This window comes from Lampris incognitus, chromosome 9 (genome assembly GCF_029633865.1).
Source record: "Lampris incognitus isolate fLamInc1 chromosome 9, fLamInc1.hap2, whole genome shotgun sequence".
NCBI classification, from domain to species: domain Eukaryota; kingdom Metazoa; phylum Chordata; class Actinopteri; order Lampriformes; family Lampridae; genus Lampris; species Lampris incognitus.
In genome coordinates this window covers 24,787,947-24,802,738 of record NC_079219.1, presented here as the reverse complement: position 1 = coordinate 24,802,738, position 14,792 = coordinate 24,787,947, and the positions used below count along the sequence as shown (strand labels likewise).

At 44.3% G+C, this 14,792-nt stretch overlaps 1 protein-coding gene across 1 annotated transcript in view; it reads left to right on the top strand.

Moving 5' to 3' along the window:
* The window catches only part of cep192 (centrosomal protein 192), a 90,935-nt gene that overhangs the window by 36,518 nt on the left and 39,625 nt on the right, over positions 1-14,792 (top strand). The window contains exons 26-28 of the mRNA XM_056286954.1: positions 3,469-3,617; positions 4,190-4,420; positions 4,633-4,758. Of these exons, the coding sequence (XP_056142929.1) occupies positions 3,469-3,617; positions 4,190-4,420; positions 4,633-4,758 (506 nt within the window). The remainder of the gene's footprint in view (positions 1-3,468; positions 3,618-4,189; positions 4,421-4,632; positions 4,759-14,792) is intronic.

The window sequence follows — 14,792 nt, the reverse complement described above, 5'->3', positions numbered from 1 at the left end:
GTTTTCAGTTTTTACCAATTTTCACGGAAAAATAGCCGTTTTTTTTTAAAAGGGGCAGACTGGTTTAAACTGATTTTCACCCGGATTTTGTTTCCACGGATTATTTTCACCGAAAAATACCATAAACACCGATAAATTCCCGGATCTTTTTTTTTGAAAAATAAAAACCGAAAAGGCTGAGCCTTGCTTACAGTGGTGCTTGAAAGTTTGTGAACCCTTTAGAATTTTCTATATTTCTGCATAAATATGACCTAAAACATCAGATTTTCACACAAGTCCTAAAAGTAGATAAAAAGAACACAGTTAAACAAATGAGACAAAAATATTACCCTTGGTCATTTTTTTTTTATTGAGGAAAATGATCCAATATTACATATCTGTGAGTGGCAAAAGTATGTGAATCTTTACGTTCAGTATCTGGTGTGACCCCCCCCCCCCCCCTTGTGCAGCAATAACTGCAACTAAACATTTCTGGTAACTGTTGATCAGTCCTGCACATCAGCTTGGAGGAATTTTAGCCCATTCCTCCGTACAGAACAGCTTCAACTCTGGGATGTTGGTGGGTTTCCTAACATGAAGTGCTTGCTTCAGGTCCTTCTACAACATTTCGATTGGATTAAGGTCAGGACTTTGACTTGGCCATGCCAAAACATTAACTTTTGGTAGAACGACTTGTGTGTTTAGGGTCATTGTCTTGCTGCGTGACCCACGTTCTCTTCAGATTCAGTTCACGGACAGATGTCCTGACATTTTCCTTAAGAATTCCCTGGTATAATTCAGAATTCATTGTTCCATCAATGATGGCAAGCTGTCCTGGCCCAGATGCAGCAATCCAGGCCCAAACCATGGTACTACCACCACCATGTTTCACAGATGGGATAAGGTTCTTATACTGGAATGCAGTGTTTTCCTTTCTCCAAACATAACGCTTCTCATTTAAGCCAAAAAATTCTATGTTGGTCTCATTCGTCCACAAATGTTTCCCCCAATAGCCTTCTGGCTTGTCTATGTGATCTTTAGCAAACTGTAGACGGGCAGCAGTGTTCTTTTTGGAGAGCAGTGGCTTTCTCCTTGCAACCCTGCCATGCATACCATTGTTGTTCCGTGTTCTCCTGATGGTGGCCTCATGAACATTAACATTAGCCAATGTGAGAGAGGCCTTTAGTTGCTTAGAAGTTACCCTGGGTTCCTTTGTGACCTGGCCGACTATTACACGCCTTGCTCTTGGAGTGATCTTTGATGGTCGACCACTCCTGGAGGGTAACAATGGTCTTGAATTTCCTCCATTTGTACACAATCTGTCTGACTGGATTGGTGGAGTCCAAACTCTTTAGAGGTTGTTTTGTAACCTTTTCCAGCTGATAAGCGTCAACAACGCTTTTTCTGAGGTCCTCAGAAATCTCCTTTGTTCTTGCCATGGATACAGTTCCACAAACATGTGTTGTGAAGTTCAGACTTTTATAGATCAAATCAATTTTATTTGTATAGCCCAATATCACAAATTACAAATTTGTCTCAGTGGGCTTAATAGCAACACAGCATCCTGTCCTTAGACCCTCTCATCAGATAAGGAACAACTCCCTAAAAAAAAAAACAACCCTTTAACAGGGAGAAAAAATAGGAAGAAATCTCAGGGAGAGCAACAGAGGAGTTATCTCTCTCCCAAGACGGATAATGTGCAGTGGATGCTGTGTTTATGAAGTTTACACAATACAACATTGAAAGAGGATAACACAATTATAATGGACTTATAAAATTTGTGAAGAATATGATGCGCAGATGCCAAGCAGTGATATTTCGGTCGGTGCCATATGGGCACCGTTTTCGATACCCAACCCTAGTCATTAGTCATAATCAATTAAGTCATCAATTATAATCTATACGCTATAATCTCGTCGACAGATACATGTGCTGTAAATTCTGTAAAATGTAGATCCCTATTTTGTACATAAAACAGGGCACCCACTCGCACCTGATTGTCATCCCATTGATTGAAAACACCTGACTCTAATTTCACCTTCAGATTAACTGCTAATCCTAGATGTTCACATACTTTTACTACTCACAGATATGTAATATTGGATCATTTTCCTCAATAAATAAATGACCAAGTATAATATTTTTGTCTCATTTGTTTAATCGGGTTCTCTTTATCTACTTTTAGGACTTTTGTGAAAATCTGATGATGTTTTAGGTCGTAGTTATGCAGAAATATAGAAAATTCTAAAGGGTTCACAAACTTTCAAGCACCATTGTATGATTAAGCTTACTTGACCTAGTGACCCACTTGACCGTACCATACCTTGCATATTGCACATGGTGTACTGTTTTACAGTGTACATGTTGCTACTGTTTCAATTCTATTTCAAGTCAGTTTTATTTGTATAGGTCAATATCACAAATTGCAAATTTGCCTCTAGGGGCTTTACAGCAACACAACATCCTGTCCTTTGACCCTCACATTGGATAAGGAACAACTCCCTAAAAACCCCTTAAACAGGGCTAATATTGTAATATGTAATATTGCATATTACATATTACCTTGCATATTGCACATTGTGTACTATTTAAAACGTACAAGTTGCTATTTATTTATGGAATTGATGACAGAGCATACTGCTGGTGGAGTGTATATGCTGTATATGCTATGCTGTGTGTATGCCATGCTATATGTGTGTGTGTGTGTGTGTGTGTGTGTGTGTGTGTGTGTGTGTGTGTGTGTGTGTGTGTGTGTGTGTGCTGAGCTCTTATCCATGATGTTGTTTAGTATTGTTAGTATTAATGTTGGGTCTAGTATTATTCTGATCCCAAGGTGACTGATGTCTACTGTCTATCTATCTACCTGTTACTCTACCCTGTTGATGTCTTTTTTTCTTTTTTTAACCCTTTTTGCTGCCATCTAGACCTGAATTTTCCTTCGGGGATGAATGAAAGTTATCTTATCTTAAATTTACTGGCTGCCTGAACTTAACCACTGTGACTAGTTGTTATTGATAAAGTGCAAAACTTAACTTGTCTCGTCATGTTATGTGTATGTTGCTCGCTGAGAAAGTGAATTGACATTTCTCGCTGGTCACATGGCTTTTGAGAGAATGTCTGTGAAGACTGTTTGTTTTGTATTGACGGAACTGTGGACCTCCAACCCGGCAAACCGAAAAGTCTTTATGAATACTTTATAACATAATACTGCTTTATAAGGCGTTAAGAAATGAGCTGTTGACATTAATAAAGTAATCAGTAAGTCTGAATAAATGTTTATAAACTGTGCCTTATTGTTAATAGGTACCATTAAATGTCAAGTAAAAAAAGTTATATCTGTGGATATTTTTCCCTTATACATCAAAGCATGATAAGTAATTAATGTTCGCAAGTTCTTAATTTCAACCAACAAGTATTTAAAGTGCTTTTACCAACCCTGTCTTGATTTCTCACTTCTGCTTTCCATTGCCACTGATTTAATTTTTTCAGACCAAGTGGTAGTGCCAGAGGAGCTGCGGTTCCCTCATGCGTGTTGTGTGGGTATTGCTTCCCAGACCTCCCTCAGCCTCTTTAACCCCTCGGAGAGGTGGCAGCAGGTGTCCATCACTGTCACCGGCCTCACCATCGATGGAGAGAAGGTAAGCACTCACTGATAGGTTTTTCAATTTGCAAACTTTGGAAAGTGTTTAATATTTTATGTACAGAGGGTGTCTGTAATTATTTTAGGTATATTATTATTATGTAAAATTACTAGTTTTATATACAATGGAAAAAAATCTCTCCAGGTTGTGGATTTTGAGTGGAAAAACTAAGAACAACACTGGTAATTCCATTACAATATGACATACCTTATCTGAAAAAAAAAGTGAAATTGCCCTTGGCTTCAACTAACATAATCACAAAAGTAAAACATTGTTAACATTAAGTAAATAGTGTTAAGAATGTTTGGATATACAAATCATTTCAGTGTTTATTTTTATCTTAGGATATTTTAAAGTAAATGCTTTTGAATTTTCTGTTATGATGGGTAAGGCATCTGCCTGGTTAAACAAATTCTCATTATCTAACAGTCATCTCACAATGCTGTACTAAGCAAGCCCACAAGTTTTGCTTTGCTCATTGTTATAACTCGCATAGCAAAATCTGAACTTGTTAGATATAGTCTGGCTTGGAGGCCAGTATTATACTACTCCCATGTCAATCCTTACAGGTTGACAGCTTGCCTCATCAGTGGCTGATAGTAAAGAACAAGACTATCATTGGCCCAAAGAGTACCGAGGAGCAGAAGGTTTTGTTCATCCCTCCCCGACCAGGCGTCTATCAGTGTGTCCTCAGTGTTTCCTCCTGGCCTGCATCAGCTGAGGCAGAGGTGGCTGCCAGGGCTGAAGTCTTTGCCAAAAGGGTCATGCTTGTGGCTGTTGCTGAGAACCCTGCACTTGAGGTGAGGGCCTCTTCTTCTGGGTCACATCTGTTGTCTGTCAACCTTAGGTTCATAACCCACCACAACTTTCTTCAGTTATTCCCCTTGTTACAACCATTACTAACACAAAGGATCTGAGACCTCTACCATGTCTTGTAATCTGAGCTTTGATGTTTAAGAAAAGTGGTTGACAGATAAGTTACATTGTATCCAAGATTAATTTTGTTTCTCAGGTTGATGTTGGCAAATCTGGCTGTTTGGACTTTGGAGACCTGACAGGCGGTAGTACCAAGTCCCTTCCTCTCAGAATCCTAAACAGGACTCACGCCACAGTACCCATCCGCCTGGTCATCAGTGCGGTTAGTTGGCACAACTTGCTCTTAACACATTTGCTTCACAAACATGCAGTGATAAACATCATTTGTAGTTGGGCTTAAAATATGAAGAGGGCTGAAACCTTAAAGGTAGAACAAGAAGGATTTGTTGGTTGCGGTTTGCAAACACAACATTCAAAGTTGGCCGCTCCTCCCCAGCTCAACGACACCAGAAACGTGTGCCCCCCTGACCACAGTTGCCAGAACCCATCCCAGTGTATAGGCCAACTCCGCGTCACTCTTCCCCCCCTTCAGTACTCGTCAGCGGGTGAAAGCCAAAGCCAGATTCACCTTCATTTTGTCACGAGCTTTGTACACTTGACATTTCCCCTTGCTATATATATATATACACTACCGTTCAAAAGTTTGGGATCACATTGAAATGTCCATATTTTTGAAGGAAAAGCACTGTACTGTTCAATGAAGATAACTTTAAACTAGTCTTAACTTTAAAGAAATACACTCTATACATTGCTAATGTGGTAAATGACTATTCTAGCTGCAAATGTCTGGTTTTTGGTGCAATATCTACATAGGTGTATAGAGGCCCATTTCAAGCAACTATCACTCCAGTGTTCTAATGGTACAATGTGTTTGCTCATTGGCTCAGAAGGCTAATTGATGATTAGAAAACCCTTGTGCAATCATGTTCACACATCTGAAAACAGTTTAGCTCGTTACAGAAGCTACAAAACTGACCTTCCTTTGAGCAGATTGAGTTTCTGGAGCATCGCATTTGTGGGGTCAATTAAACGCTCAAAATGGCCAGAAAAAGAGAATTTTCATCTGAAACTCGACAGTCTATTCTTGTTCTTAGAAATGAAGGCTATTCCATGCGAGAAATTGCTAAGAAATTGAAGATTTCCTACACCGGTGTGTACTACTCCCTTCAGAGGACAGCACAAACAGGCTCTAACCAGAGTAGAAAAAGAAGTGGGAGGCCGCGTTGCACAACTGAGCAAGAAGATAAGTACATTAGAGTCTCTAGTTTGAGAAACAGACGCCTCACAGGTCCCCAACTGGCATCTTCATTAAATAGTACCCGCAAAACACCAGTGTCAACATCTACAGTGAAGAGGCGGCTGCGGGATTCTGGGCTTCAGGGCAGAGTGGCAAAGAAAAAGCCATATCTGAGACTGACCAATAAAAGAAAAAGATTAAGATGGGCAAAAGAACACTGACATTGGACAGAGGAAGACTGGAAAAAAGTGTTGTGGACGGATGAATCCAAGTTTGAGGTGTTTGGATCACAAAGAAGAACGTTTGTGAGACGCAGAACAAATGAAAAGATGCTGGAAGAATGCCTGACGCCATCTGTTAAGCATGGTGGAGGTAATGTGATGGTCTGGGGTTGCTTTGGTGCTGGTAAGGTGGGAGATTTGTACAGGGTAAAAGGGATTCTGAATAAGGAAGGCTATCACTCCATTTTGCAACGCCATGCCATACCCAGTGGACAGCGCTTGATTGGAGCCAATTTCATCCTACAACAGGACAATGACCCTAAACACACCTCCAAATTGTGCAAGAACTATTTAGAGCAGAAGCAGGCAGCTGGTATTCTATCGGTAATGGAGTGGCCAGCGCAGTCACCAGATCTGAACCCCATTGAGCTGTTGTGGGAGCAGCTTGACCGTATGGTACGCAAGAAGTGCCCATCCAACCAATCCAACTTGTGGGAGCTGCTTCTGGAAGCGTGGGGTGCAATTTCTCCAGATTACCTCAACAAATTAACAGCTAGAATGCCAAAGGTCTGCAATGCTGTAATTGCTGCAAATGGAGGATTCTTTGACGAAAGCAAAGTTTGATGTAAAAAAAATCTTATTTCAAATACAAATCATTATTTCTAACCTTGTCAATGTCTTGACTCTATTTTCTATTCATTTCACAACATATGGTGGTTAATAAGTGTGACTTTTCATGGAAAACACAAAATTGTTTGGGTGATCCCAAACTTTTGAACGGTAGTGTATATATATATATATATATATATATATATATATATATATATTATTTCCCCCTTTTTCTCCACAGTTGTATGCAGCCAATTACCCCACTCTTCTGAGCCATCCCGATCTGTGCTCCACCCCCTTTGCCGATCCAGGTAGGGCTGCAGACTACCACATGCCTCCTCCGATACATGTGGAGTTGCCAGCTGCTTCTTTTCACCTGACAGTGAGGAGTTTCGCCAGGGGGACATAGCGCGTGGGAGCATCATGCTATTCTGTCCAACCCCCCCGAACAGGTGCTCCGACCGACCAGAGGAGGCTCTAGTGCAGTGACCAGGACACAAACCCACATCTGCCTTCCCACCCACAGACACGGCCAATTGTGTCTGTAGAGACACCCGACCAAACCGGAGGTAACACGGGGATTCGAACCACCGATCCCCATGTTGGTAGGCAACAGAATAGACTGCCACGCCACCCAGACGCCCCTCCCCTTGCTGTAATTGCGTCTTTTTGGCGCTGTGTCCGCCATTGTCAGAGCTTCCTTTTGGTTGCGTGCTTACGATCTCGATCTGGCACCTGGTCGCTACATTTTTATTAGGGGTGCAACGGTCCAGTTAGCCCACGGTTCGGTTCGTACCTTGGTTTTTGGGTCACGGTTTTGGTTCGGTTTCGAATTACATTGTTGGTGAAATAAGTTCGGGAGGGAATAACGTAGCGCGGATCGAGCATATGCATTAGCTGACGAAAGCCCACATCTCCAACCACCGAAAAGGGCTGCATGTCTTTAGCAATGAACACCCCCACTGCACGGGTTATTTTTTTGTGTTTCTCTGAGTTGGCGCTATAGGTTTGTTGGAAAGCATCTCCGATTGACGGTTGTTTTTTCACTGGTGCGGTTACCTGTGCGTCTGTCCTGCTTCCAGAGAGCGAGACATCTGGGTGGTGACTGTGGAGATGCTGGCTCATATTGGAAGTGTTTCCACTTGCGTAGTACGGGACATGGGTCAAGCAATGCTTGCAGCACACAGTGTTATTTCTGTCCACTGTTTTGTCTCCTTCATCGTTGTATTCAACAGCAAACCCGAAATGTCCCCAGATTTGTATGAAGACGGTGCTTCAAACTTTTCTCTCTCTACTCCTCCACTCGCCATGACTTTTTTTTCTGCTTCTGCGAGCTACCGCCGTCTTTTCAACTCGACTGTCGGGCTCCAGTTACGTGGGGGGTGGGGGGCTAACAGTGATTGGATATTTACTCGTGGGGTGGGGTTTTCTGCAGCAGGCTGTCTCAGCCTGCCTGCACACAGGCACACAGTGAAAAATCCATTCTCCGGCAGTAAGAAACGCCTGTCAACTATTCACGCACATTTTAACTGCAAAACCGAAAACCCACGGTCCATAAGGGTGGATTGAATCGTACAGGGCGGGCCGTACGGTTCGGTTTTAAAACCGAAAACCGTTGCAAGCCTAATTTTTATAGAATCCTGCTGCCCAGAGGTTAACGCCCAGAAAACGTCCCATACACAGTAAAATAAGAAAAATAGGAAAATACAGGCAAAGGACAGGGTCTCTGCAGATACAGACACCGCCACACTTGTCTAATGGGTCATAAGTAAGGCTGGGTGTTTGTCACGGAAAATATTGCCTAAAGTCACGGAGCAATCACTGCAAAGTTGTAGACAATCACGGAAAACTGAAAAGAAAGAGGCAGAAATCACAGTGTGTTTTAGATAGCTTGAATGTATTCAATTAACCAAGAGATCTCATGCATAGTAGTAGTAAATTATTGAAATAACATGCGCAACTGTAGCAACAGTAACAAGTGTTTGAATAAAAAAGAATAATAAAAAAAAACAGCGGGCAGTTGCCGCTAGTAACAAATACAACTAAAATGCATTGGTAGACTGCTGCATTTAATAGTTTCGGTCCATCACGGAAAGAAAGAGCATGCCTTTTGGCCGTTAATTTAACAGAACGTTATGATAAACAGATTATGCTCAAATTGCATTACTAAAATAATAAAATGGTTACCATGTGTTTATTTATTTAAAGTTTGTTTTGATACAACATGTTGTACATTGCGAGGTTTGAGTCTTTTATGGAGCGCCTGTTGTCACTGACAACGTTACCGTAACGGGAGAAGGAGCGCTCAGCATCAACACTGTTGACAGGGGCCATCAAACATCTGATTGCAACAACTGACAAGGATGGGAATCTTGATCCCAACGCATTCCAGAATCTGTATACATTGTCGCACTTTGTTTCTCCCAGCATTTGGCAGTATGCACGGTACTCGCGCTGTGCTTGTGTATTGTCCTCGAATAGCAGAATGTCCTGGAACAATTCTTTTTCGTCTAGGTTTAGGAATATGGCCTGGTTTTGATCGAATACCTGACATGCACTTAGAAATCTTGAAGCAGGTTGTCTGAAACGGGCCGTGGAATTTAGGTCCATGTAGCCTTGGAGTTTCTCAGCACTCTCTTTCAGTGCTTCCTTCCCAATGGGGTGGTCGCATTCATTAAAACTACCATCAAGCCACACCGCAAGGTCGCGCAATTCATTCGTGACCATATGTGAGCGAATCGCCGACTCTTCATATTTTCTCAATGTGTGCATGATGCGTGGTGCATACTGTTGAAGCATTGACAGTTGTTCGATGACTTTGCGTGACTGTGGCAAACTGATAAGCTCAGCGATTGATGTGCTCTGAGACCGTTGTCTTTCTTCCTCAAAGAAGTAAATGTAGTCATCCAAGTGGTTCATGTGGAATAAGGCTGCTTCAAACCAGCTGTTCTATCGCGTTATTACAGGTGTTGGTGGAATGCATGGAGTTTTCTCATTTTCCTGGAGATACATGCGGAATCTAGCTTTACGCGCGGGACAAGCTATAAACGCCTGTTTCACAGCCACAACCAGATCGTTGACTTTCTTAAATGTCTTGCGCCATACATCACCCACCAAGTTTAACAGGTGTGCAACACAGGTGATATGGACAGCGTTAGAAAGAGAGGTTTCATTCCTCGTTCCCATGCCTTAGTCATATACACAGTCACTGCAGATACAACTGCAGTGACTCGATAGAAGGGGACCGCATATTTTGTCAGTGTATCCTGTATGGCCTGGCTTACTGTCTTGAAATTGACACTGTCTAGAACCACGCAATCTAACAGAATTACATCCAATTTCAACTCCTCCTCGCACTCGGGTTTGCTTAATACAGCCAGTATGTTGAGAACGTATCTGTCCTCGGCATCAGTGGTCTCGTCAGCAACAATGCTAATTCCGTCACAAACTTTGAGTTTGTCTTTGATCTCGTTCACGTGTTTCGCGAATATGCTAGGCAGGTAGGTGCGTCGGAGTTGACAGGCACTTGGAATTACTCCGATGTCACGGAGATTGCTTTCCAGATAGGACTTAAGGCCAACATTGTCCAGTGTGTGTAAGGGGATGTTGGCTGAAGTGAAAGCTTCTGTAAGTTTAATTACCTCACTCTGTCTATGCAATTGTGCGGTTGTTTTAGCTTGAAACTGCTCTGATACAGTTTTCGGCTCTTCTCGGTTTCAATGGCCCGATCTGCGGTTTTCTTTTTATGGACATTTGTCTGCAAATGCTTGTCGCAACTTGCTTTTCAAGTGTAGTCCACCGGGATGTTACACACTGAGCAAAATAAAAAACCACAACTGACATGAAAAGTTTTTTTCTGGATATTGTAGGGATCGTGCTTTAGCGGAGGTCTTTGCAGTTTTACTCATTTTGAAGTTTTTGATCGGACCGTGACTAACGTTAGCTGTTCATTCATTCGCACTTCTAACGTAACCATGGGAACGTAACATTACACTGTAAACTTCCGCTAATTGGGACAATCTATGGGTCGGAGTGTAGGTCAAAATGTACAATGCTAGGCTATATGCTGTTCAGAAGTGATGGTTAAAATGCTTAGTGCCTATACAGATCACACTGTAGGCTACGTTAAGATTGACAGTTAGGCTACCATTCAAAACTGTAGAAAAATCACGGAAAGCACTAAAAACTGGGGAAATCGCGGACATGGCAAAAAAAATGGCGAGAATCACGGAATCCGTGACACCCGCGACTTCCGTGACAAACACCCAGCCTTAGTTCATAAGTGATGATTGAGAGTGATTATTTTTATGAGTCTATACATCTGCGTCATCCTCTGTGTGGAGTTTGCATTTTCTCCCTGTGTATGCGTGGGTTGTCTTTCATAGCATTCGTTTCGATGTCTCACTATGGGATACGCCCCCTCGTGTATTCACAGAAGCACTTGTACCACTATGCCAGCCCTGATTGGCTGGCAGTCATGACATCTGCGTCAGGACCCTGCGCCTTATATATGACTGACGCAATGTCACTCGTCATTCAGTCACCTCTTCTCGCTTTAGAAGCAAGCTAATCTCACCCGTATCAAAGCTGACTAATTAAACTGTACTCAGACCGGAGCGAACACTTTCGTCGCCGAATGCTAGCCGCAGAAATACTGGTCCGACTGCCTTTACCATAGATAGTTTTTTATTCTGGCCTGTTCCCAAACAGCGGAGTATTTTTTGCCTCTACAAGCTAGCTAGCACGTTAACTTTGCTACTCTAAGCAAGCTAACGATACTAGAAATCTGCGGTCACTTTTCCACTTGCCCACTGTTGAAGCTAGCTAACGACATTATTTTACTCTGGTCTGTCCCTAAACAGCGGAGTATTTCTTCTCTACAAGATAGCTAACACGTTAGCTTTGCTACTCCAAGAAAGCTAACGATACCGGGAACCTGCAGTCACCTCACTGCTGTTGAAGCTAGCTAACGAGATTATTTTACTCCAGCCTGTCCTCAAACAGTGGAGTATTTCTGCTCTACAAGCTAGCTAACATTTTAACTTTGCTGGTCCAAGCAAGCTAATGATACCGGGAACCTGCGGTCACCTCACCGCTTGCCAACCATTGGCGCTAGCTAACAAAATTATCACTTCAGATGATTATTTTAAATTTAGCATGCCAGCTAAATGGATAAAGCTGCCAAGCTGCTTCCTACCTTGGAGCAAGGTGAAGGTGCCTGCCTGTGCACCTGCAGAAACAACAAAATTTCAGGCAAAGATGCACACCAGGTCTACTCCGCGTGTCTCGGGCTGGAACATTCCCGAGCCACTGTCAACAACCCTGGCTAATGCGCTCACTGTGCTCGCTTCATGGCTAAGAGCCTCCACCGACGACTAGTCTGCCAGGCTAGCCTCTCGGATAAGGACTCTATTCTCTCCGGTCCCACCCTCGAGGAACCCCAGCTCAGTGTGGTTGAGGAGGACAGAGAATCAGAGGGCAAGGATTTTCTGGTGTTGGAGGAGGATGACGAGGATAGTTTTTCCTTCGTTCCCCCGGCACAAATTCCAGCTCTCCATGCCTGTCCACTGCTAAAGGTGAGGGTGAGGCTGCACAGCCTCGGCCTAGTGCTGACATGCGCGATGTGTGTAAACGTGCTGTGGAGAGACTAGGAATCCCATGGTCCACTGTCGTTGCGGAGGCTCCCAGGTCCCGCTACGAGGGGAAGAAATTGCCCCAGGCCAGTCGGACTGGGAGACAGCTTCTCCTGGTGTTCCCCGAGTTCCTGGAAGAAGTCACCATCTCATGGAATGAAAATCCATATTCCAGCAAGATCCCCATTCATGGGGTGTCTACCATGGATTTTAAAGAGATGGATAAGCATGCCATAGCCCGCATGCTGCCCATTGAGCCGCTGATGGCAGCCCACCTCCACCCACGGTTGTCAGCTACATCATCCAGACCACCCACCCTCCCTGCCGACATGACCGAGGTACCCGACGCTTCCATGTCGGATGAGATTACTACGATTGCAGATATCTGACTGCGTGTCCAGTGACGCGCTGTCCAGGCCACGGGGAAGTGTATGTTGATGTTGGTGCTGCAGGAGAGGGCAAGATGGCTCAATCAGAAAAACTTGTCGTATAAAGAGAAGGGGGACATCTTGGACATCGCAGTTGTTCCTGATGGCATATTTGGCTCAGCTCTCGCTTCCATGCAAAAGAGATGCAAGGTAAAGAAAAAGGAAGACGAAGCCTTATAGTTCTGTCCCCCACGTAAAGCGGACGTGCCAGCCGTCCCTTCTTCCTTGGCAGTCCAGCGTTCCAGTGTGTCCGGGGAGGAATCTCCCAGTGCCAGTCCTCTCTCTCGGTGGCGTGCAGACCCGGAGCTCAGTTCGTGCATCCCAGCCAAGAGGAGACGAGACTCAGTTCAAATATGGGATTGTTCAAAGCCACATTCAAGTCTCATGAGCACACACACACGCTGAAAAAAAAAAGGTCATTCACTGACGCATCCGGGCACACAGCCGAGGGCGCAGTGTTGCATTTTTTTTTTCAAAAGGGAAAAAGTTAAACACAAATTTGCAAAACAGTGTTTCCCCCTATAACACCACCAGAGGTGGCCAATGCCCTCTCTGGGGTGAAGCAGCCCAGGGCAAGCTGTCCCGAGTCTATCAGTTCGCGCATGCGCAGTAGCACCCGGGTGTGCTGACCACTATCGGCTGCTAAGATAGAGATAATTTAGATCAGACAGAGCCTCACGCACCTCAGTCTTCATGATAGAGAGTTGGAAAACATGTACAACGTCAGAATGGGTGTTGAGACACTGGCCAGGGGCTACAGACTTCAATTTGCCACAGTGCCTCCTCATTTCAATGGCATCATTGCTTTCAGTGCTCAGGAAGAGTCAGCCCTGGTGTTACAGGTAGAAATATCTGCTTTGTTAAACAAAAACACTATACGAATAGTGCCACACGAGCAGAGGTTAGAGGGTTTCTATTAGAGGTATTTCCTAGTCCCAAAGAAGGGGGGGTGGGGGTGGCATTCGTCCCATTCTGGACCTGCCTGCTTTCAACAAGTATCTCAGGAGATACAAGTTTCGCATGCTCACACACAGAGCCTTGATAGGCTTGGTGTGCCTGGGCGATTGGTTCACATCGATTGACCTGAAGGACGCATATTTTCACATCCCAATTTATCCTCCACACAGGAAATATTTAAGGTTCGCATTTTAGGACACTGTGTACGAGTACCTACTACTCCCATTTGGCCTGTCACTGAGCCTGAGGGTGTTTGTGAAATGTGTCGAAAGTGGCTATAGCTCCCCTCAAGGGAGCGAGGCATCCGCTTAGCCACCTATCTGGATGACTGGCTGCTGCTGGCAAGCTCGGAGCAGGAGGCTGTTACGCACATGGGCATTGTGTTGACACACCTGGCCGAGATGGGATTTGTGGTGAACAGGGAAAAGAGTGTGTTAACACCGAGACAGGATGTAGCTTTTCTGGGTCTCACGTTGAATTCGCTCACCCACACGGCCGGCCTGTCAACCGAGAGAGTGGACACATTCAGGTTCACTCTGGCACTCCGCCCTTGAAACAGCTGTCTCTCCTGACAGAGGGTGTGCATATGGGCGCGATACTGGCCAGGAAAGTAGTGACAATGGATGCCAGACTATCGGGGTGGGGCGGTGTTTTCAAAAGCAGGGCAGTAAATGGGGTTTGGAGCACACATCTCCGTCACGCCCATATAAACTACTTGGAGCTTCTGGCAGTGTTTCTAACATTAAAACATTTTCTGCCCTTTCTCCGGGGGCATCGTGCTGGTGAGGATGGACAATACGACCACGGTGGCCTATATCAACCACCAGGGAGGTCTGCGCTCCCAACAGCTGCACATACATATTGGCATGCAAATTGATATTGTGGAGCGATGTGCATCTCCTCTGTGAGAGCGATGCACGTCCCCAGGATTCAAAATTTGGGTGCAGACCTCTTGTCCAGAGGGAATCCCCTTTACGCAGAATGGAAACTGCACCCGGCTGTAGTGGATTAAATTTGGACACGGTTCAGCCGCGCAGCAGTGGACCTGATTGTGTCAGGGAAGAATTCAAAGTGGCCATTGTTTTTCTCCCTGCACGACAAGAGTACTCCGCTGGGAGTGGATGTGTTCGCGCACGAGTGGCCACGCGTTCCGTTATATGCGTTTCCCCCACTGGTCTTGATTCCCCCAACATTGTTCAGGGTGTGGGAGA